A 24,934-nucleotide genomic window follows, 5' to 3' on the forward strand; every position below is an offset into this window, starting at 1 on the left:
GATTCTGTTTCAGAGGTTGATGCTGATAAATCTTCATATTTATTTAAAATGGAATTTATTCGTTCTTTACTTAAAGAAGTCCTAATTGCATTAGAAATTGAGGATTCTGGTCCTCTTGATTCTAAATCTAAACGTTTAGACAAGGTCTTTAAATCTCCTGTAGTTATTCCAGAAGTTTTTCCTGTTCCTGGTGCTATTTCTGAAGTAATTTCCAGGGAATGGAATAATTTGGGTAATTCATTTACTCCTTCTAAACGTTTTAAGCAATTATATCCTGTGCCGTCTGACAGATTAGAATTTTGGGACAAAATCCCTAAAGTTGATGGGGCTATCTCTACCCTTGCTAAACGTACTACTATTCCTACGGCAGATGGTACTTCCTTTAAGGATCCTTTAGATAGGAAAATTGAATCCTTTCTAAGAAAAGCTTATTTGTGTTCAGGTAATCTTCTTAGACCTGCTATATCTTTGGCGGATGTTGCTGCAGCTTCAACTTTTTGGTTGGAAACTTTAGCGCAACAAGTAACAGATCATGATTCTCATAACATTATTATTCTTCTTCAACATGCTAATAATTTTATCTGTGATGCCATTTTTGATATTATCAGAGTTGATGTCAGGTTTATGTCTCTAGCTATTTTAGCTAGAAGAGCTTTATGGCTTAAAACTTGGAATGCTGATATGTCTTCTAAATCGACTCTACTTTCCCTTTCTTTCCAGGGTAATAAATTATTTGGTTCTCAGTTGGATTCTATTATCTCAACTGTTACTGGTGGGAAAGGAACTTTTTTACCACAGGATAAAAAATCTAAAGGTAAAAACAGGGCTAATAATCGTTTTCGTTCCTTTCGTTTCAACAAAGAACAAAAGCCTGATCCTTCACCCTCAGGAGCAGTTTCAGTTTGGAAACCATCTCCAGTCTGGAATAAATCCAAGCCTTCTAGAAAAGCAAAGCCAGCTTCTAAGTCCACATGAAGGTGCGGCCCTCATTCCGGCTCAGCTGGTAGGGGGCAGATTACGTTTTTTCAAAGAAATTTGGATCAATTCTGTTCACAATCTTTGGATTGAGAACATTATTTCAGAAGGGTACAGAATTGGTTTCAAGATAAGACCTCCTGCAAAGAGATTTTTTATTTCCCGTGTCCCAGTAAACCCAGCGAAAGCTCAAGCATTTCTGAAATGTGTTTCAGATCTAGAGTTGGCTGGAGTAATTATGCCAGTTCCAGTTCTGGAACAGGGGCTGGGGTTTTATTCGAATCTCTTCATTGTACCAAAGAAGGAGAATTCCTTCAGACCAGTTCTGGATCTAAAAATATTGAATCGTTATGTAAGGATACCAACATTCAAAATGGTAACTGTAAGGACTATCCTGCCTTTTGTTCAGCAAGGGCATTATATGTCTACAATAGATTTACAGGATGCATATCTGCATATTCCGATTCATCCAGCTCACTATCAGTTTCTGAGATTCTCTTTCCTAGACAAGCATTAACAGTTTGTGGCTCTGCCGTTTGGCCTAGCAACAGCTCCAAGAATTTTTACAAAGGTTCTCGGTGCCCTTCTGTCTGTAATCAGAGAACAGGGTATTGTGGTATTTCCTTATTTGGACGATATCTTGGTACTTGCTCAGTCTTCACATTTAGCAGAATTTCATACGAATCGACTTTTGTTGTTTCTTCAAAATCATGGTTGGAGGATCAATTCACTAAAAAGTTCATTGATTCCTCAGACAAGGGTAACCTTTTTGGGTTTCCAGATAGATTCAGTGTCCATGACTCTGTCTTTGACAGACAAGAGACGTCTAAAATTGATTTCAGCTTGTCGAAACCTTCAGTCACAATCATTCCCTTCGGTAGCCTTATGCATGGAAATTCTAGGTCTTATGACTTCTGCATCGGACGCGATCCCCTTTGCTCGTTTTCACATGCGACCTCTTCAGCTCTGTATGCTGAACCAATGGTGCAGGGATTACACAAAGATATCTCAATTAATATCTTTAAAACCGATTGTACAACACTCTCTAACGTGGTGGACAGATCACCATCGTTTAGTTCAGGGGGCTTCTTTTGTTCTTCCGACCTGGACTGTAATTTCAACAGATGCAAGTCTTACAGGTTGGGGAGCTGTGTGGGGGTCTCTGACAGCACAAGGGGTTTGGGAATCTCAGGAGGTGAGATTACCGATCAATATTTTGGAACTCTGTGCAATTTTCAGAGCTCTTGGCCTCTTCTGAAGAGAGAATCGTTCATTTGTTTTCAGACAGACAATGTCACAACTGTGGCATACATCAATCATCAAGGAGGGGCTCACAGTCCTCTGGCTATGAAAGAAGTATCTCGAATTCTGGTTTGGGCGGAATCCAGCTCCTGTCTAATCTCTGCGGTTCATATTCCAGGAATAGACAATTGGGAAGCGGATTATCTCAGTCGCCAAACGTTGCATCCGGGCGAATGGTCTCTTCACCCAGAGGTATTTCTTCAGATTGTTCAAATGTGGGAACTTCCAGAAATAGATCTGATGGCTTCTCATCTAAACAAGAAACTTCCCAGGTATCTGTCCAGATCCCGGGATCCTCAGGCGGAGGCAGTGGATGCATTATCACTTCTTTGGAAGTATCATCCTGCCTATATCTTTCCGCCTCTAGTTCTTCTTCCAAGAGTAATCTCCAAGATTCTGAAGGAATGCTCGTTTGTTCTGCTGGTAGCTCCAGCATGGCCTCACAGGTTTTGGTATGCGGATCTTGTCCGGATGGCCTCTTGCCAACCATGGACTCTTCCGTTAAGACCAGACCTTCTGTCGCAAGGTCCTTTTTTCCATCAGGATCTCAAATCCTTAAATTTAAAGGTATGGAGATTGAACGCTTGATTCTTGGTCAAAGAGGTTTCTCTGACTCTGTGATTAATACTATGTTACAGGCTCGTAAATCTGTATCTAGAGAGATATATTATAGAGTCTGGAAGACTTATATTTCTTGGTGTCTTTCTCATCATTTTTCCTGGCATTCTTTTAGAATTCCGAGAATTTTACAGTTTCTTCAGGATGGTTTAGATAAAGGTTTGTCCGCAAGTTCCTTGAAAGGTCAAATCTCTGCTCTTTCTGTTCTTTTTCACAGAAAGATTGCTAATCTTCCTGATATTCATTGTTTTGTACAAGCCTTGGTTCGTATAAAACCTGTCATTAAGTCAATTTCTCCTCCTTGGAGTTTGAATTTGGTTCTGGGGGCTCTTCAAGCTCCTCCGTTTGAACCTATGCATTCATTGGACATTAAATTACTTTCTTGGAAAGTTTTGTTCCTTTTGGCCATCTCTTCTGCCAGAAGAGTCTCTGATTTGTCTGCTCTTTCTTGTGAGTCTCCTTTTCTGATTTTTCATCAGGATAAGGCGGTGTTGCGAACTTCTTTTAAATTTTTACCTAAGGTTGTGAATTCCAACAACATTAGTAGAGAAATTGTAGTTCCTTCATTATGCCCTAATCCTAAGAATTCTAAGGAGAAATCATTGCATTCTTTGGATGTTGTTAGAGCTTTGAAATATGTTGAAGCTACTAAGACTTTCCGAAAGACTTCTAGTCTATTTGTCATCTTTTCCGGTTCTAGAAAAGGCCAGAAAGCTTCTGCCATTTTTTTGGCATCTTGGTTGAAATCTTTAATTCATCATGCCTATGTTGAGTCGGGTAAAACTCTGCCTCAGAGGATTACAGCTCATTCTACTAGGTCAGTTTCTACTTCCTGGGCGTTTAGGAATGAAGCTTCGGTTGATCAGATTTGCAAAGCAGCAACTTGGTCTTTGCATACTTTTACTAAATTCTACCATTTTGATGTGTTTTCTTCTTCTGAAGCAGCTTTTGGTAGAAAAGTACTTCAGGCAGCTGTTTCAGTTTGAATCTTCTGCTTATGTTTTCATTTAAACTTTATTTTGGGTGTGGATTATTTTCAGCAGGAATTGGCTGTCTTTATTTTATCCCTCCCTCTCTAGTGACTCTTGCGTGGAAAGATCCACATCTTGGGTAGTCATTATCCCATACGTCACTAGCTCATGGACTCTTGCTAATTACATGAAAGAAAACATAATTTATGTAAGAACTTACCTGATAAATTCATTTCTTTCATATTAGCAAGAGTCCATGAGGCCCACCCTTTTTTGTGGTGGTTATGATTTTTTTGTATAAAGCACAATTATTCCAATTCCTTATTTTTTATGCTTTCGCACTTTTTTCTTATCACCCCACTTCTTGGCTATTCGTTAAACTGATTTGTGGGTGTGGTGAGGGGTGTATTTATAGGCATTTTGAGGTTTGGGAAACTTTGCCCCTCCTGGTAGGAATGTATATCCCATACGTCACTAGCTCATGGACTCTTGCTAATATGAAAGAAATGAATTTATCAGGTACGTTCTTACATAAATTATGTTTTTTATTTAAAATGTAACATATTCTCTATTAAAGGAAGTATTGTTTACTTTGGGTATTGAGGAGTCTCCAATATGATTGCTAAAGAATGGTCTAAACATGGTACCTCTTTTAACCCTTCTAGGTTTAAGAAGTTGTATCCTTTACCTGTGGCTAGTCTAGAGTTTTGGGAAAAGGTCCCTAAGGTTGATGGGGCTATTTCCACTTTTGCCAAACATACTACTATTCCTATGGGAAGATAGTACTTATTTTAAGGATCCTTTAGATAGGAAGCTTGAATCTTACCTTAGAAGAGCATATTTCCATACTGGCTATATTCTTAGACTGGCTATTTCTATGTCTGATGTTGCTGCTGCTTCAACTTTTTGGTTGGACAGTTTAGCGCAGCAGTTATCAGATCCTGAACTATCTAGCATTGTTCTTTTAACATGCAAATCATTTAATTTGTGATGCTATATTTGATGTCATTAAGATTAATGTAAAATCTATGTCTTTAGCTATTTTCACTAGAAGTGCTTCATGGCTTAAATCTTGGAATGCTGACATGGTGTCTAAATCTAGATTATTATCTCTATCTTTTCAATGTAATAATTTGTTTGGTTCTCAATTGGATTCTATTATCTCGCCTATCACTGGGGGTAAGGGAGTTTTTCTGCCCCAAGACAAGAAATCTAAGGGTAAATTTAAAGCTCCCAATCGTTTTCATTCCTTTCGTCAGAATAGAGAACAGAAAACTTCTCCTTACCCTAAGGCCTCTGGCTCTAATTGGAGACCATCTCCCAATTGGAATAAATCCAAGCCTTATAAGAAACCAAATCCAGCCCCTAAATTTATTTAAAGACATTTGGACAGATTCTGTCTATTATCAGTGGATTCAGAATATTGTTTCTCAAGGGTATTGAAAAGGTTTCAGAATAAGACCTCCCCATGGAAAGATTCTTTCTTACTCATGTTTCAACAAACCCTGTGAAGGCTCAGGCTTGTCTTAAGTGTATTTCAGACCTAGAGCTTTCAGGGGTGATTGTACTAGTTCCTCAGCAGGAACAGGGATTGGGTTTCTATTCAAATCTATTCATTGTTCCAAAGAAGCCAGATTCTTTAAGACCAATCCTGGATCTCAAAACTTTAAATCGTTTTGTAAGAGTCCCAACTTTCAAGATGGTGACTATAAGCACTATTCTGCCTTTTGTTCAGCAAGGTCATTTCATGTCCACAATAGTCCTACAGGATGCATATCTTCACATTCCGATTCATCCAGACCACTATCGTTTTCTGAGATTCTTTTCTAGACAAGCATTACCAATTTGTCGCTCTTCCGTTTGGCCTAGCAACAGCTCCAAGAATTTTCTTGAAGGTACTCGGTGCCCTTCTATCTGTAATCAGAGAGCAGGGTATTGCGTTGTTTCCTTATTTGGACGATATCTTGGTACTAGCTCAATCTTTTCATTTAGCAGAATCTCACACAAAACAACTAATGTTGTTTCTTCAAAGATATGGTTGGAAGATCAATTTACCAAAGAGTTTCTTGATTCCTCAGACAAAGGTCACCTTCTTAGGTTTCCAGATAGATTCAGTGTCCATGACTCTTTCTCTAACAGACAAGAGACAAATGAAATTGGTCTTAGCTTGTCTAAACCTTCAGTCTCTATCATTCCCTTCAGTGGCTATGTGCATGATTGCAGCATCGGACGCAATCCCGTTTGCTCGTTTTCATATGTGACCTCTACAGCTTTGCATGTTGCACCATTGTTGCATGGATTATACTCCGGTATCACAGTTGATATACTTAAATCTCAACACTCAACTCTCTCTGACTTGGTGGTTAAACCATCATCTTATTGTTCAAGGGGCCTCCTTTGTTCGTCCTTCCTGGACTGTGATCACAACATATGCACGTCTTACAGGTTGGGGAGCTGTCTAGGGGTCTCTTACAGCACAAGGGATTTGGAATCCTCAAGAGGCGAGGTTACCAATCAATATTTTAGAATTTGGATATTGATGTTACCTCTCAGTAAGGCTCATAGATAACCATATAACATAAGACTGAAAAAGTAATATAAGTATTTGAGTTTAGAATTGCCGCTCTGAGCACCTGATAATCTAATAAATTTAAAGAGATACACAGCAATCGGCTCTCTTGTATAATGGAGACACACACAAGCTTTTATTCATTGAAAACGACAGATGAATGGGATATTGATAACTTAGACTTGGAGGAACTTTTTAACAATGATACTGAGAATGTTAAGCTGACGGATTTGTTTCAAACTATGGAATTACTAAAAACAAAAGAACAAAGACTGCGACTTGATAATTGGCTGTTTGATAAATACATAAAAAGAGGAATGGTACCAAGAGGCCTGAGGTTAAGAAAGTTTCCTTCGTTTGAAGTGGAGAATCAAGACTTTATAATGGAATGGAACAGTGTGTTGACTGAGTGTGCAATACGACTAATGGGACTATTGATTAAATACAAAATGGAACAGATTGCTAATTTAAAAGATGAGATTGTAAAAATACAAGTGGAAATGAATAAGTTTAAGGAAGTTTCTGAATATGCCACATACGATGCCATGCTCCAAGAGGCAGTAGAAGAAGCGAGAAAGCTAATAAATATCAAACACTCAAATTTTTTTGAGAGATAGTAAAGATTATGCCAATAACAGGGTATCTTTGGCATATAGGATCAAGGAGAAACAATAGAAGGTCAGACAGAGGGAAGGCAGGAGAGAAAAATCTAACTAGTGATGAAGAACAATCACAGAAAACTGTAAATTATACTAGAAAACAGAAATGGTATAAACAAGGAAAGAATAAAAATAGCAAAAAAGTAACTTTTAGTGACACAGAACAGAGTGAAAATCAAGCAACGGACACAGACTTTATAACGTCTGAAGATTACTCACAGTCAGAACTAGAAGAAAGGGAGAGTTCTATATCCAGTAAAGAGACGCATAAAATACAGAGAACAAATGAGAAAGCTCTAGGGGCAAGGCCGAAAGAGCACACAAATAGAAGTAATGAGTCAGGACAACAGGTTTTTCAGCCTGTAGGGGATATAAACAAAGGGGGAGGTATGGAGAAAAACAAAGAGAATTCAAAACCAAGAAACAGGTATCAATTGAGACAAATAAATCAGGAGAAGTAGTCCTTCAGGGAGCAGTTCTCAACATATCCTCCTACCCCCTAAGTGATACTGAAATTAAGGTGCTTATGGTCTAGGGTTTTGTCCTAGTAAAGATTTTAATCTCTTTCAAACGGTTCTAGATGTGAACAAATTTATTAAACAATTGACCATAAAAAAACACTTTAAGATAAAGGATGTTGAGAATTGTTCCACCACTGAGATGTTAGAATCTGCAGATGGGGAATTACAAATGGGACATAATACTAAAAAACGAAAATCTTATTTTTACCCTACAAGGTCTAGAGGCCATCAGTTAGAGCTCTTCCATAAGAGAGTATTGGAAGACTTGACTAATCTAAAGGAATCAGAAAAGGAAAGAATCTCTAAATCTAATCTGACTCTAAAAGAAAGAAAGGCAGTTAAAAAACTGGAAGATAATGAAAAGATAGTGATTAAACGATCTGACAAAGGCAACAGTATAGTGGTGTGTGATAGTGGTATATTAGTGAGTCACATAGACGACTAAGTGAAAGGGAAGTATATACTAAACTCACTAGAAATCCAACACACAGAATTCAGGAAAAACTACTATCATTGTTAAATGATGCTTTAGAGAATGGTTTTATGGATAGAGCAACTTTTCATGCCCTCTATGTAGAAAATCCTAAAATCCCCATATTCTACCATCTCCCTAAGACACACAAAGGGTTATATGATATAAAAGGTAGACCTATAATATCAGGCATTGAATCCGTTTTAGAACCATTTTCTAACTGGGCGGATGAGATTTTACAACCACTAGTCCTGGGTTTAGAAAGCCACCTTAAAGATATGAAGCATGTTCTAAATATATTTGATGAATATGAGTGGAAAGAAACATATAGCTGGCTGTCAGTAGATGTGGTTTCACTTTATTTTATGATTCCACATAGCCTTGGTCTAAAAGCAGTTGAATATTTTTTGGATCTTAAAACTACATTTGACCCGTATTTTAAGAAATACATCTTGGAGGTGATAGAGTTCCTCCTTGCGCACAATTATTTTGTGTTCGAGGGGGAGTTCTTTTTGCAGAAACAAGGTACTGCAATGGGGGCGCGGTTTGCGCCCTCATATGCGGACCTATTTACGGGGTGGCTTGAAAGGAGCCTCATTATAAATGATGATAATCCATTTATTGGATCTATCCACCTTTATAAAAGGTTCATAGACGATCTGCTGTTTGTATGGGATGGGGATGAAGAGGGGAAAATATGTTCATAGCATACCTAAATAATAACAGATTGGGTATGAAATTTACCTCTGAGTGAAACACAGATAAAATTAACTACTTGTTCTTATTGCAGACAAACAAAATAATAAAGTGGTAACAGACCTGTTTAGAAAACCTATAGCAGGGAACACATTACTCCATGCAAAAAGTAACCACCCAAAACATGTTAGAAAGGGAATAATAAAAGGCCAAATGATACGGGAGAAAAGGAACTGCTCACAACAAAAAGGGTATGATAGAGCCAGATCTGAACTTACTGAGAGGATGGTGGCTAGAGGTTACAATTATAATCGGATAGTTAATATTGGGGACAAAGTAAACCAGATGGAAAGAAAAGACCTGTTACAGGTTAGACCGAAAGACAACAAGGAGGAAGAAAGGTTACTGTTTATCACCCAATATTCAAACCAATATACTAAGATCTGTGATATAATTAAAAAATATCTGCCTCTAATATATGGAGATGAAATTTTGAAACCAATTGTTGAAAAAGGCTGTAGATTTGTATACAAAAAGGGCAAATCAATTGCAAATATTCTCTCCCCTAGTGAGTTAAGAAATAGAAATAAAGATGAAGGGAATGCCTGGTTGCGATCAAATGGCACCTTTAAATGTGGGAACAAAAGATGCAGAGCATGTGGATATATAAAAGTTACTAAAACATGTCAGTCTTATACCACAGGGAAATAATACAATGGCCGTATAAAATGTTTCACAGATCATGTGATATATTTGGTTGAAAGAGCATAAAAAACAGTATATTGGAATGATATAAGAACTCGTAGACGAGAGCACATATCTTTCACTGAGAATGATATCTCATGCTCTGCGCTGGCAGCCCACTTTATTGAGGAATATGACCAAAATTTTAAATCCTTTAGTTGGTCTGCTATAGAACACATTAGTAGACCACATAGAGGTGGTGACAGGCTTAACCTCCTTAAAAAACAAGAAGCCTACTGGATCTTTGTATTCAAAACTTTGGTCCCCCAAGGATTTAACTCAGAACACGATATTATTAACTGCTGGATGTGACTTGGATTCCGGTTACAAGGATAAACTGATTATAGCTTGAGGATCTCTATCTAAATTAGTGTTTTGCTTTATAGTAAACTATGTTTAATTATATTAATTTAGTCCTTAATCCCCTTTAAAATTTATTTTATATCTCTCTAAAAAGCTGTCTGTGAGAAATACTAGCCATCTTCCATTAACTGAGTCCCTTTATTCCCTTTTAAAGTATCCCTTTAAAAAGCTAGCCGTGAGAAATATTAGCCATCTTCCATTCGGTCTATGAATGTGTGGTGTTATAGTTGTAATAGCAATTTGCTGAATGTTAAACAGCCTGTAAGTTTAGATACATTGTGTATATTATGTTTATCTGTAAATCAAAGCCAAATACCTAGTCGCATTGTTTTGGTGAAGTGTAAAAATGTGAATACATAAACTCCTCTCATTGTATAGCTCCTCTACAACTATCCCCTAATGAATTTGTGATTGGTGTAAAAGCTGTTGGAGTATAACTACCATAAGGTATTAATTAACAGGTAAGAGAGGTTCCGGTATGGTCTATGATTAAGACGTGCTTGCTTTGCCGAAACGCATAAGACCGAACCTCTCTTTGCTTCCATGGATGTGTGTGTATCGATATCCGTTTATATGGATAGCTGGTTTTACTCTACAATGAAACAATAAAGAATGCTTTTTAAGTGTACCGGGACTCTTTGTTTTTCTGAATGGTTTGCAAACGGGGAGGAGTTTGCTGCCGAGCCCCTATCACTATTGAGCGGCTCAAAGGAAGTGTGCAGATACGTCAGAGAACCGGATCAGTAAGAAAGTTTACCCGTAAGAGCAGCGTCCGCAAGTGTGGAGGTGAGAGAGAGCGGTTAAAGACAAGTGAGTTCACTTCACCAGGTAAGACCTTTATTTCCCCGGGATGGAACTCGCAAATCAAAGAATGATATAGAAGCGAGCAGAGGCGACCGCTTGAAGTTGCGGGGTGAGTGAACATTTTTCGTTGCTTGTCTTACCGCTGTCTCACTGAAACTGCTAGGGTTTGACTGGTGTTATTGTCTGCTTATGAATAACCTGCACCATTACGTCCTGTCTTATGTATGGTATGCTCTGATCACTACTACATAAACTTTGTGGATATCAATATTTTAGAACTCTGCTATTTTTCCAACATAGGTGTGTCCGGTCCACGGCGTCATCCTTACTTGTGGGATATTCTCTTCCCCAACAGGAAATGGCAAAGAGCCCAGCAAAGCTGGTCACATGATCCCTCCTAGGCTCCGCCTTCCCCAGTCATTCTCTTTGCCGTTGTACAGGCAACATCTCCACGGAGATGGCTTAGAGTTTTTTGGTGTTTAACTGTAGTTTTTATTATTCAATCAAGAGTTTGTTATTTTAAAATAGTGCTGGTATGTACTATTTACTCTGAAACAGAAAGGTGATGAAGATTTCTGTTTGTAAGAGGAAAATGATTTTAGCAACCGTTACTAAAATCGATGGCTGTTTCCACACAGGACTGTTGAGAGGAATTAACTTCAGTTGGGGGAAACAGTGAGCAGACTTTTGCTGCTTGAGGTATGACACATTTCTAACAAGACGATGTAATGCTGGAAGCTGTCATTTTCCCTATGGGATCCGGTAAGCCATTTTTATTACATAAGAAAAAAAGGGCTTCACAAGGGCTTTTAAGACTGTAGACATTTTCTGGGCTAAAACGATTGATATATAAGCATATTTTAATACTTCATAGCTTTGAGGAATTATTTTATTCTTGGGAATTATGTAAAATAACCGGCAGGCACTGTATTGGACACCTTATTCTCTAGGGGCTTTCCCTAATCATAGGCAGAGCCTCATTTTCGCGCCTCTATTGCGCACTTGTTTTTGGGAAGCATGACATGCAGATGCATGTGTGAGGAGCTCTGATACATAGAAAAGACTTTCTGAAGGCGTCATTTGGTATCGTATTCCCCTTTGGGCTTGGTTGGGTCTCAGCAAAGCAGATACCAGGGACTGTAAAGGGGTTAAATATAAAAACGGCTCCGGTTCCGTTATTTTAAGAGTTAAAGCTTTCAAATTTGGTGTGCAATACTTTTAAGGCTTTAAGACACTGTGGTGAAATTTTGGTGAATTTTGAACAATTCCTTCATACTTTTTCACATTTGCAGTAATAAAGTGTGTTCAGTTTAAAATTTAAAGTGACAGTAACGGTTTTATTTTAAAACGTTTTTTGTACTTTGTTATCAAGTTTATGCCTGTTTAACATGTCTGAACTACCAGATAGACTGTGTTCTGTATGTGGGGAAGCCAAGGTTCCTTCTCATTTAAATAGATGTGATTTATGTGACACAAAATTTAGAGAAAATGATGCCCAAGATGATTCCTCAAGTGAGGGGAGTAAGCATGGTACTGCATCATCCCCTCCTTCGTCTACACCAGTCTTGCCCACACAGGAGGCCCCTAGTACATCTAGTGCGCCAATACTCCTTACTATGCAACAATTAACGGCTGTAATGGATAATTCTATCAAAAACATTTTAGCCAAAATGCCCACTTATCAGCGAAAGCGCGACTGCTCTGTTTTAGAAAATACTGAAGAGCATGAGGACGCTGATGATATTGGTTCTGAAGTGCCCCTACACCAATCTGAGGGGGCCAGGGAGGTTTTGTCTGAGGGAGAAATTTCAGATTCAGGGAAAATTTCTCAACAAGCTGAACCTGATGTAATTACATTCAAATTTAAATTGGAACATCTCCGCGCCCTGCTTAAGGAGGTGTTATCTACTCTGGATGATTGTGAGAATTTGGTCATTCCAGAGAAATTATGTAAAATGGACAAGTTCCTAGAGGTCCCGGGGCCCCCCGAAGCTTTTCCTATACCCAAGCGGGTGGCGGACATTGTAAACAAAGAATGGGAAAGGCCCGGCATACCTTTCGTCCCTCCCCCTATATTTAAGAAATTGTTTCCTATGGTCGACCCCAGAAAGGACTTATGGCAGACAGTCCCCAAGGTCGAGGGGGCGGTTTCTACTCTAAACAAACGCACCACTATACCCATAGAAGATAGTTGTGCTTTCAAAGATCCTATGGATTAAAAATTAGAGGGTTTGCTTAAAAAGATGTTTGTTCAGCAAGGTTACCTTCTACAACCAATTTCATGCATTGTTCCTGTCACTACAGCAGACTCCTTAGAAATGAGGATTTTTCTGACAGAGGCCAGAAAATCAAAACTTCTAAACTCTTGTCAAAAACTTCATTCTGTTCCTCTTCCTTCCATAGCGCAGTGCATGGAAGTAATAGGTTTGATGGTAGCGCCAATGGACATAGTTCCTTTTGCGCGAATTCATCTAAGACCATTACAACTGTGCATGCTCAGTCAGTGGAATGGGGATTATACAGACTTGTCTCCGACAATACAAGTAGATCAGAGGACCAGAGATTCACTCCGTTGGTGGCTGTCCCTGGACAACCTGTCACAGGGGATGAGCTTCCGCAGACCAGAGTGGGTCATTGTCACGACCGACGCCAGTCTGGTGGGCTGGGGCGCGGTCTGGGGACCCCTGAAAGCTCAGGGTCTTTGGTCTCGGGAAGAATCTCTTCTCCCGATAAATATTCTGGAACTGAGAGCGATATTCAATGCTCTCAAGGCTTGGCCTCAGCTAGCAAAGGCCAAATTCATACGGTTTCAATCAGACAACATGACGACTGTTGCGTACATCAACCATCAGGGGGGAACAAGGAGTTCCCTGGCGATGGAAGAAGTGACCAAAATCATTCAATGGGCGGAGACTCACTCCTGCCACTTGTCTGCAATCCACATCCCAGGAGTGGAAAATTGGGAAGCGGATTTTCTGAGTCGTCAGACATTTCATCCGGGGGAGTGGGAACTCCATCCGGAAATCTTTGCCCAAATTACTCAGTTGTGGGGCATTCCAGACATGGATCTGATGGCCTCTCGTCAGAACTTCAAGGTTCCTTGCTACGGGTCCAGATCCAGGGATCCCAAGGCGACTCTAGTAGATGCACTAGTAGCACCTTGGACCTTCAAACTAGCTTATGTATTCCCGCCGTTTCCTCTCATCCCCAGGCTGGTAGCCAGGATCAATCAGGAGAGGGCATCGGTGATCTTGATAGCTCCTGCGTGGCCACGCAGGACTTGGTATGCAGACCTGGTGAATATGTCATCGGCTCCACCATGGAAGCTACCTTTGAGACGGGACCTTCTTGTTCAAGGTCCGTTCGAACATCCGAATCTGGTCTCACTCCAACTGACTGCTTGGAGATTGAACGCTTGATCTTATCAAAGCGAGGGTTCTCAGATTCTGTCATTGATACTCTTGTTCAGGCCAGAAAGCCTGTAACTAGAAAAATCTACCACAAAATATGGAAAAAATATATCTGTTGGTGTGAATCTAAAGGATTCCCTTGGGACAAGATAAAAATTCCTAAGATTCTATCCTTTCTTCAAGAAGGTTTGGAGAAAGGATTATCTGCAAGTTCCTTGATGGGACAGATTTCTGCCTTGTCTGTGTTACTTTACAAAAAGCTGGCAGCTGTGCCAGATGTTCAAGCCTTTGTTCAGGCTCTGGTTAGAATCAAGCCTGTTTACAAACCTTTGACTCCTCCTTGGAGTCTCAATTTAGTTCTTTCAGTTCTTCAGGGGGTTCCGTTTGAACCCTTACATTCCGTTGATATTAAGTTATTATCTTGGAAAGTTTTGTTTTTGGTTGCAATTTCTTCTGCTAGAAGAGTTTCTAAATTATCTGCTCTGCAGTGTTCTCCTCCTTATCTGGTGTTCCATGCAGATAAGGTGGTTTTGCGTTCTAAACCTGGTTTTCTTCCGAAAGTTGTTTCTAACAAAAACATTAACCAGGAGATAGTCGTGCCTTCTTTGTGTCCGAATCCAGTTTCAAAGAAGGAACGTTTGTTGCACAATTTGGACGTAGTTCGTGCTCTAAAATTCTATTTAGATGCTACAAAGGATTTTAGACAAACATCTTCCTTGTTTGTTGTTTATTCTGGTAAAAGGAGAGGTCAAAAAGCAACTTCTACCTCTCTCTCTTTTTGGCTTAAAAGCATCATCAGATTGGCTTACGAAACTGCCGGACGGCAGCCTCCTGAAAGAATCACAGCTCATTCCACTAGGGCTGTGGCTTCCACATGGGCCTTCAAGAACGAGGCTTCTGTTGATCAGATATGTAAGGCAGCGACTTGGTCTTCACTGCACACTTTTACTAAATTTTACAAATTTGATACTTTTGCTTCTTCTGAGGCTATTTTTGGGAGAAAGGTTTTGCAAGCCGTGGTGCCTTCCATCTAGGTGACCTGATTTGCTCCCTCCCTTCATCCGTGTCCTAAAGCTTTGGTATTGGTTCCCACAAGTAAGGATGATGCCGTGGACCGGACACACCTATGTTGGAGAAAACAGAATTTATGTTTACCTGATAAATTACTTTCTCCAACGGTGTGTCCGGTCCACGGCCCGCCCTGGTTTTTTAATCAGGTCTGATAATTTATTTTCTTTAACTACAGTCACCACGGTATCATATGATTTCTCCTATGCAAATTTTCCTCCTTTACGTCGGTCGAATGACTGGGGAAGGCGGAGCCTAGGAGGGATCATGTGACCAGCTTTGCTGGGCTCTTTGCCATTTCCTGTTGGGGAAGAGAATATCCCACAAGTAAGGATGACGCCGTGGACCGGACACACCGTTGGAGAAAGTAATTTATCAGGTAAACATAAATTCTGTTTTTCAGAGCTCTTCAGGCTTGGCCTCTATTGAAGAGAGAAATTTACATTTGTTTTCAAACAGACAATATCACAACAATGGCATTTGTAAATTATCAAGGGGGACTTGCAGTCCTTTAGCAATGAAAGAATTTTCTCTGATACTTTCTTGGGCGGAATTCAACTCTTGTCAAATCTCTGAGATTCATATCCCAGGTGTAGACAATTGGGGAGCGGATTATCTCAGCTGTCATTCTCTACATCCGGGGTAGTGGTCTCTCCATCCAGATGTGTATTTTCAACTTGTACAGATGTGGGGGTCCTCCAGAAATAGATCTGATGGTATATGGTCTGAACAAGAAACTTCCCAGATACCTTTCCAGGTCCAGGGATCCTCAGGCGGAAATGATGGATGCTCTAGCAGTTCCCTGGTTTTACCAACCTGCTTACTTTTTTCCGCCTCTGGTACTTCTTCCAAAGGTGATCTCCAATATTATAATGGAACAATCTTATGTGTTTCTGATAGCACCAGCATGGCCTCACAGATTTTGGTATGCAGACCTTGTCCGAATGTCCAGTTGCCAGCCTTCTGTCTCAAGGCCGAGTTTTCCATCAGGATCTAAAATCTCTAAATTTGAAGGCATGGAAATTGAACGCTTAGTTCTTAGTCATAGATGTTTCTCTGACTCCGTAATTAACACTATGATACAGGCTCATAAGTCTGTTTCAAGGAAGATGTATCATGGGGTTTGGAAAACCTATATTTCATGGTGTTCCACTCATGATTATTCTTGACATTCATTTAGCATTCCTAGGATTTTAGTGTTTTTTCAGGATGGTTTGAATAAAGGGTTGTCTGCAAATACTTTGAAAGGACAAATCTCTGCTCTTTCTGTCTTATTTCATAGAAAGATTGCTAAGCTTCCTGATATTCACCGTTTTGTTCAGACTTTTGTTCGTATCAAACCTGTTATTAAATCAATTTCTTCTCCTTGGAGTCTCAATTTTGGTTTTAAAGATTTTGCAGGCTCCTCCTTTTTGTGCCTATGCATTTTTTGGATATTAAACTACTTTCTTGGAAAGTGTTATTTCTTTTCGCTACTTGTCTGCTAGAAGAGTTTCTGAATTGTCTGCTCTCTCTTGTGAGTCTCCTTATCTGATTTTTCATCCAGATAAAGCTGTTTTGCGAACTTTGTTTACATTTTTACCTAAAGTTGTGAATTCTAACAACATCAGTAGGGAAATTATTGTTCCTAATCCTAAGAATACTCTTGAAAGGTCTTTACATTCTTTGGATGGGGTAAGAGGTTTGAAATATGTTGAGGCTACTAAAGATTTCATAAAAACTTCTAGTCTATTTGTTATTTTTTCTTGTTCCAGAAAAGGTCAGAAAGCCTCTGCCATTGCCTTGGCATCTTGGTTAAAGCTTTTGATTCACAAAGCTTATTTGGAGGCGGGGCAGTCTCCACCTCAGCGAATTACAGCTCATTCTACTAGATCAGTCGCCACATCTTGGGCTTTCAAGAATGAAGCTTCAGTTGATCAAATTTGCAAAGCAGCAACTTGGTCTTCTTTGCATACATTTACTAAATTTTACCATTTTGATGTTTGCTTCTTCGGAAGCAGCCTTTGGTAGAAAAGGTTCTTCAGGCAGCTGTCTCAGTTTGATTCTAGTGCCTATGATTTAAGTTTTTTTTATTTTTATTTTTAAGAAAACTGAATTATTTTTTGGATTTAATTTCTCAGCGGAAATAGCCGTTTTTATTTTATCCCTCCCACTCTAGTGACTTGTGGACTTCCATATCATGGGTAAATTATATCCCATACGTCACTAGCTCATGGACTCTTGCCACCTATATGAAAGAAAACATAATTTATGTAAGAACTTACGTGATAAATTAATTTCTTTTATAGTGGCAAGAGTCCATGAGACCCACCCAATGTTTTTTTTTTTATATAAAGCACTTTATTTATCCTGTTCCTCTTTTTTATGCTTTTACACCTCACTAACTTGGCTATATGTTAAACTGAGGTATGGGTGAGGTAGGTGGTGTATTTATAGGCATTTGAGGTTTGGGAAACTTTGCCCCCTCCTGGTAGGAATGTATTTCCCATACGTCACTAGCTCATGGACTCTTACCGCCATAAAAAAAATTATCAGGTAAGTTCTTAGATAAATTGTTTTTTAGCCACCAATCAGCAAGCGCTATTCAGGTGCTGAACCAAAAATAGTCCGGCTTTTAAGCATAGATTCCTGCTTTTTCAAATAAAGATAGGAAAGGAACAAATAAAAAGTGATAATAGGAGTAAATTAGAAAGTTGCTTAAAAGTGCATGCTCTATCTGAATCATGAACAAAAATATTTGGGTTTAATATCCCTTTAAGTTAGAACTTTTTTTTCTGACTTGTAGTTTTGCATTGCAGATGGTACAGACTTTATATAGCAATGGTGCAAATTCCATATGGGAACATTCATTGCTAGATCCAGCATCAATTATGAGTGGGAAACGTAAAGCTAACCCCCAAGATAAATTACAGTAAGTAATTTTATAAGTATTGCTTATATTTTATGTTTAAATAGTTTTTATTGAGAGTAAAGTTTTACAGTAGTTTATTAGAACATAGACATGTACATATAGCTATTTCTTATTTCTGTAATATAATCTTAATGCCTCTTGAAAAGTATTTTAATAGTCCCTGTTACTAACACAGATGAGAGGGAAAAAAAATAGAAAAAAGAACTTTATAAAAAACAATAAATATAGCTGCAAGCAGCAATAGAGGTGGCCAATCGCATTGCCTTTGCAATGGCATAAGAGCAGCTAAGTCATAATAGAAAGCTATAAAGCAGGGTTTTACAGTTCTAACATAAGCAGTTGGAAAGAAAATACATTTTAGAACATTTTGCATTTTTCAATGGCTGGCACACCATATGACCAATACTTTCAACATGAACAGATGTAACTCTAGGTCACAATCTATACTTATACAGCAAATTTCACAGCTTTAACATAAGCGGTTGCAAAGAAAACACATTTCTCCTGTTAAGTGTAGTCAGTCCACGGGTCATCATTACTTCTGGGATATTAACTCCTCCCCAACAGGAAGTGCAAGAGGATCACCCAAGCAGAGCTGCTATATAGCTCCTCCCCTCTACGTCACACCCAGTCATTCTCTTGCACCCAACTAATAGATAGGATGTGTGAGAGGACTGTGGTGATTATACTTAGTTTTTATATCTTCAATCAAAAGTTTGTTATTTTAAAACAGCACCGGAGTGTGTTGTTCCTTCTCAGGTAGAATTTGAAGAAGAATCTACCTGAGTTTTTGGATGATTTTAGCCGGCGTAGCTAAGATTCATTTTTCTGTTCTCGGCCATTCTGAGGAGTGAGGTAAACTTCAGATCAGGGGACAGCGGGCAGGTTCACCTGCAAAGAGGTATGTTGCAGTATATTATTTTCTGAGGAATGGAATTGACTGAGAAAATACTGCCAATACCGATATAATGTAAGTTCAGCCTTAAATGCAGTAGTAGCAACTGGTATCAGGCTGTTATGTATATATGTGTACACTTCAGTATTCTGGGGAATGGCACTTCACTGGGATAATACTATATGCATATAACTTTTAGCCTAACTTGCAGTGGGAACGTCTAGCAACAGGCTGTTTAATGACATTTCATGTTATTTGATTTTAAACGTTTTTGCTGGCATGCTAAATCGTTTAATTATCTGAGGTACTGGGTGAACAATTGTTTTGGGCACTGTTTTTCCACTTGGCTGTCGTTTATTTTAATTTAAGACAGTTTACTGAACTTCCCTCACTGCTGTGTGTGAGGGGGAGGGGCCTATTTTGGCGCTTTTGCTACGCATCAGAAATTCAGTCAAAAGTCTGTTTCTCTCCCTGCATGATCCGGATCGTCTCTACAGAGCTCAAGGGTCTCCAAAAATTATTTTGAGGGAGGTAATCACTCACAGCAGACCTGTGAGATTGTGCTTTGACTGTGATAAAAAACGTTTATATTTTGTACATTTTTTTCTGCTATTAAGGGTTAGTTATCCATTGCTAATGGGGGCAATCCTTTGCTAAATTTATGCCTTTACCGGGAAAAATTTGTTTTTTTTAATTTCTCCGGTTCATTGTTATTCAACTGTCATAATTTTTTTCTGTGCTTCTTAAAGGCACAGTGCGTTTTTCTTATTACTTGTAAATTGAGTGAAAAGTATTTCCAAGCTTGCTAGTTTAATTGCTAGTTTGTTAAACATGTCTGACTCAGAGGAATATCTCTGTGCTATATGTGCAAAAGCCAAGGTGGAGCCCAATAGAAATTTATGTACTAATTGCATTGATGCTACTTTAAATAAAAGTCATTCTGTACAAATTGAACATCATTCACCAAACAACGAGGGGGAAGTTATGCCGACTAACTTGCCTCACGTGTCAGTACCTGCATCTCCCGCTCGAGAGGTGCGTGATATTGTAACGCCGAGTACTTCAGGGCGGCCATTACAAATCACACTACAGGACATGGCTAATGTTATGACTGAAGTTTTGTCTAAATTACCAGAACTTATAGGTAAGCGAGATCACTCTGGGGTGAGAACAGAGTGCGCTGATAATATTTGGGCCACGTCAGATACTGCGTCACAATTTGCAGAACATGAGGACGGAGAGCTTCATTCTGCAGGGTGACGGATCTGATCCAAATAAACTGGATTCAGACATTTCAAATTTTAAGTTTAAGCTGGAAAACCTCCGTGTATTACTAGGGGAGGTGTTAGCGGCTCTGAATGATTGTAACACAGTTGCAATACCAGAGAAAATGTGTAGGTTGGATAAATATTTTGCGGTACCGACGAGAACTGACGTTTTTCCTATACCTAAGAGACTTACTGAAATTGTTACCAAGGAGTGGGATAGACCCGGTGTGCCTTTCTCACCCCCTCCTATATTCAGAAAGATGTTTCCAATAGACGCCACCACACGGGACTTATGGCAGACGGTCCCTAAGGTGGAGGGAGCAGTTTCTACTTTAGCTAAGCGTACCACTATCCCGGTGGAGGATAGCTGTGCCTTTTCAGATCCAATGAATAAAAAGTTAGAGGGTTACCTTAAGAAAATGTTTGTTCAACAAGGTTTTATATTGCAACCCCTTGCATGCATTGCGCCTGTCGCGGCTGCGGCAGCATTTTGGTTTGAGTCTCTGGAAGAGACCCTTGACTCAGCTCCATTAGATGAGATTACACACAAGCTTAAAACCCTTAAGCTAGCTAATTCATTTATTTCTGATGCCGTAGTACATTTAACTAAACTTACGGCTAAGAATTCCGGATTCGCCATTCAGGCGCGCAGAGCGCTGTGGCTAAAATCATGGTCAGCTGATGTAACTTCTAAATCTAAATTACTTAACATACCTTTCAAGGGGCAGACATTCGGGCTCGGTTTGAAAGAAATTATCGCTGATATTACGGGAGGTAAGGGCCATGCCCTGCCTCAAGACAGAGCCAAACCAAGGGCTAGACAGTCTAATTTTCGTGCCTTTCGTAACTTCAAGGCAGGAGCAGCATCAACTTCCTCTGCTCCAAAACAGGAAGGAGCTGTTGCTCGCTACAGACAAGGCTGGAAACCTAACCAGACCTGGAACAAGGGCAAGCAGGCCAGAAAACCTGCCGCTGCCCCTAAGACAGCATGAAGTGAGGGCCCCAACTGCCAAGTCTCATACAGAGTTAGTACTGGCTTTTCTAAGGTCGCATGGGTGGAAGGTGAACGAAGAGAAAAGTTCTCTCTTTCCACTCACAAGAGTTCCCTTCTTGGGGACTCTTATAGATTCTGTAGAAATGAAGATCTACCTGACAGAAGGCAGGTTAATAAAGCTTCAAGATGCTTGCCGTGTCCTTCATTCCATTCAACACCCGTCAGTGGCTCAATGCATGGAGGTGATCGGCTTAATGGTAGCGGCAATGGACATAGTTCCCTTTGCACGCGTACATCTCAGACCTCTGCAATTGTGCATGCTAAGTCAGTGGAATGGGGATTACTCAGATTTGTCCCCTACGCTGAATCTGGATCAAGAGACCAGAAATTCTCTTCTATGGTGGCTTTCTCGGCCACATCTGTCCAGGGGGATGCCATTCAGCAGACCAGATTGGACTATTGTAACAACAGACGCCAGCCTACTAGGCTGGGGCGCTGTCTGGAATTCCCTGAAGGCTCAGGGATCATGGACTCAGGAGGAGAGTCTCCTTCCAATAAACATTCTGGAATTGAGAGCAGTTCTCAATGCCCTTCTGGCTTGGCCTCAGTTAACAACTCGGGGGTTCATCAGGTTTCAGTCGGACAACATCACGACTGTAGCTTACATCAACCATCAAGGATGGACAAGAAGCTCCCTAGCGATGATGGAAGTATCAAAGATAATTCGCTGGGCAGAGTCTCACTCTTGCCACCTGTCAGCGATCCACATTCCTGGAGTGGAGAACTGGGAGGCGGATTTCCTAAGTCGTCAGACTTTTCATCCGGGGGAGTGGGAACTTCATCCGGAGGTCTTTGCCCAAATACTTCGACTTTGGGGCAAACCAGAGATAGGTCTCATGGCGTCTCGCCAGAACGCCAAGCTCCCTTGTTACGGGTCCAGGTCCAGGGACCCGGGAGCGGTCCTGGTAGATGCTTTGACAGCACCTTGGACCTTCGGGATGGCCTATGTGTTTCCACCCTTCCCGATGCTTCCTCGATTGATTGCCAGGATCAAACAGGAGAGAGCATCGGTGATTCTAATAGCACCTGCGTGGCCACGCAGGACCTGGTATGCAGATCTAGTGGACATGTCATCCTGTCCACCTTGGTCTCTGCCTCTGAGACAGGACCTTCTAATTCAGGGTCCTTTCAAACATCAAAATCTAATTTCTCTGAAGCTGACTGCTTGGAAATTGAACGCTTGATTTTATCAAAGCGTGGATTTTCGGAGTCAGTAATTGATACCCTAATACAGGCTAGGAAACCTGTTACCAGAAAGATTTACCATAAAATATGGCGTAAATACTTACATTGGTGCGAATCCAAGAGTTACTCATGGAGTAAGGTTAGGATTCCTAGGATATTGTCTTTTCTACAAGAGGGTTTAGAAAAGGGTTTATCTGCTAGTTCCTTAAAGGGACAGATCTCAGCTCTGTCCATTCTTTTACACAAACGTCTGTCAGAAGTTCCAGACGTTCAGGCTTTTTGCCAGGCTTTGGCCAGGATTAAGCCTGTGTTTAAAACTGTTGCTCCACCATGGAGCTTAAATTTAGTTCTTAACGTTTTACAGGGTGTTCCGTTTGAACCCCTTCATTCCATTGATATTAAATTGTTATCTTGGAAAGTTCTGTTTTTGATGGCTATTTCCTCGGCTCGTAGAGTCTCTGAGTTATCAGCCTTACATTGTGATTCTCCGTATCTGATTTTTCATTCAGATAAGGTAGTTCTGCGTACTAAACCTGGGTTCTTACCTAAGGTTGTCACTAACAAGAATATCAATCAAGAGATTGTTGTTCCATCATTGTGTCCTAACCCTTCTTCAAAGAAGGAACGACTTCTGCACAATCTAGATGTAGTCCGTGCCCTGAAATTTTATTTACAGGCAACTAAAGATTTTCGCCAAACTTCTTCCCTGTTTGTCGTTTATTCTGGACAGAGGAGAGGTCAAAAAGCTTCTGCTACCTCTCTCTCTTTTTGGCTTCGTAGCATAATACGTTTAGCCTATGAGACTGCTGGACAGCAGCCTCCTGAAAGAATTACAGCTCATTCTACTAGAGCTGTGGCTTCCACTTGGGCCTTTAAGAATGAGGCCTCTGTTGAACAGATTTGCAAGGCTGCAACTTGGTCTTCTCTTCATACTTTTTCCAAATTTTACAAATTTGACACTTTTGCTTCTTCGGAGGCTGTTTTTGGGAGAAAGGTTCTTCAGGCAGTGGTCCCTTCCGTATAAAGATCCTGCCTGTCCCTCCCGTCATCCGTGTACTTTAGCTTTGGTATTGGTAGCCCAGAAGTAATGATGACCCGTGGACTGACTACACTTAACAGGAGAAAACATAATTTATGCTTACCTGATAAATTCCTTTCTCCTGTAGTGTAGTCAGTCCACGGCCCGCCCTGTTTTTTATTACAGGTCTAAATTTTTAAATTATACTCCAGTCACCACTGCACCCTATAGTTTCTCCTTTCTCGTTTGGTTCTCGGTCGAATGACTGGGTGTGACGTAGAGGGGAGGAGCTATATAGCAGCTCTGCTTGGGTGATCCTCTTGCACTTCCTGTTGGGGATGAGTTAATATCCCAGAAGTAATGATGACCCGTGGACTGACTACACTACAGGAGAAAGGAATTTATCAGGTAAGCATAAATTATTTTTTTCACGTAAACCAATATGTCTGCCACAGCTTGTGACCAACTGTGACTCTAGGTCACAATATAAGGTTATAAAGCAAGTTTCACAGTTCTATAGCAGTTGCGGAGAAAATAGATTTTCTAAATTTTCGTGCAAAACAAGATGGCTGCCAAATCATGTGATATAGAGCCTCCATATTATACACAATTAGTGCTAACCATAGATGTTAATAAACATGGCAAAAATAAAGCATTTTTTGTCAAATTTGTTTTATTATTAATTTAAAAATATTGTTAAGCGTTTTTGAACAATTCAAAATGGCTGCCAAACATGACGTATCCACTTCTCTTGAACAAATCTGAATATTGGTCATAAGATAACTCTATAAACCAAATTTCACACCCGTGTCATAAGCCGTTTTCGAGAACAAGATTTTTGTAGCTTTTATAAACGGCGCATACTAAACAAAATGGCCGCCACACAGTGTATTGTATGGCTTTCAAATTGCACACAATAATGCTTAGACCTCTACAATTTGCTGAAGTTTAATGAAAATTTGTAAATCTTTTATTTCTCGAAGGAGACTGCGCAATGCGATCTTTGACCGTAATTTTGTCTTTGGGGGTCATGGCTATATGTAATCATATGTCTACTACACTGTAATATAGTTGAAAAGTGTAAAAATAGTGCATAAAGTGCAAAGTTGCGCAATTAAACTTTGATAAAATGGTTAATGTCTCATGGGCAGTTATGTTGATTATGGAAAAATCGCAGTTTGAACAAACTTGGTAGAAGACTTTGCAAGGAGCATATGTGCAGTATTGCGCTTCATTGCACTAAGCGGTTTAAGAGAAGATGTTTGAAGTTTTTTGCAAAATGCAAGATGGCTGCCACGTCATGTGACCGAGGCACTTCTCTTGAGCAATAGCAAATCTAGGTCATAGTAGCACTGAGCACAGCAAGTTTCAAAGTTTGTAACATAAGCAGTTTAAGAGCTAAAGATTTTTAAGCGTTTGTCCAAATTAGTC

The 24,934-nt window shown here is 39.9% G+C and overlaps 1 protein-coding gene across 8 annotated transcripts in view; it reads left to right on the forward strand.

Annotated features, from left to right (window-relative positions):
* GIT2 (GIT ArfGAP 2) overlaps window positions 1–24,934 on the forward strand; it is a 460,714-nt gene that overhangs the window by 65,610 nt on the left and 370,170 nt on the right. For all 8 annotated transcript variants that reach the window (XM_053702096.1, XM_053702097.1, XM_053702103.1 and 5 more), the window contains exon 3: window positions 17,971–18,083. In XM_053702096.1, the coding sequence (XP_053558071.1) occupies window positions 17,971–18,083 (113 nt within the window). The remainder of the gene's footprint in view (window positions 1–17,970; window positions 18,084–24,934) is intronic.

Source organism: Bombina bombina, chromosome 2 (genome assembly GCF_027579735.1).
Source record: "Bombina bombina isolate aBomBom1 chromosome 2, aBomBom1.pri, whole genome shotgun sequence".
Taxonomy (NCBI): Eukaryota; Metazoa; Chordata; class Amphibia; order Anura; family Bombinatoridae; genus Bombina; species Bombina bombina.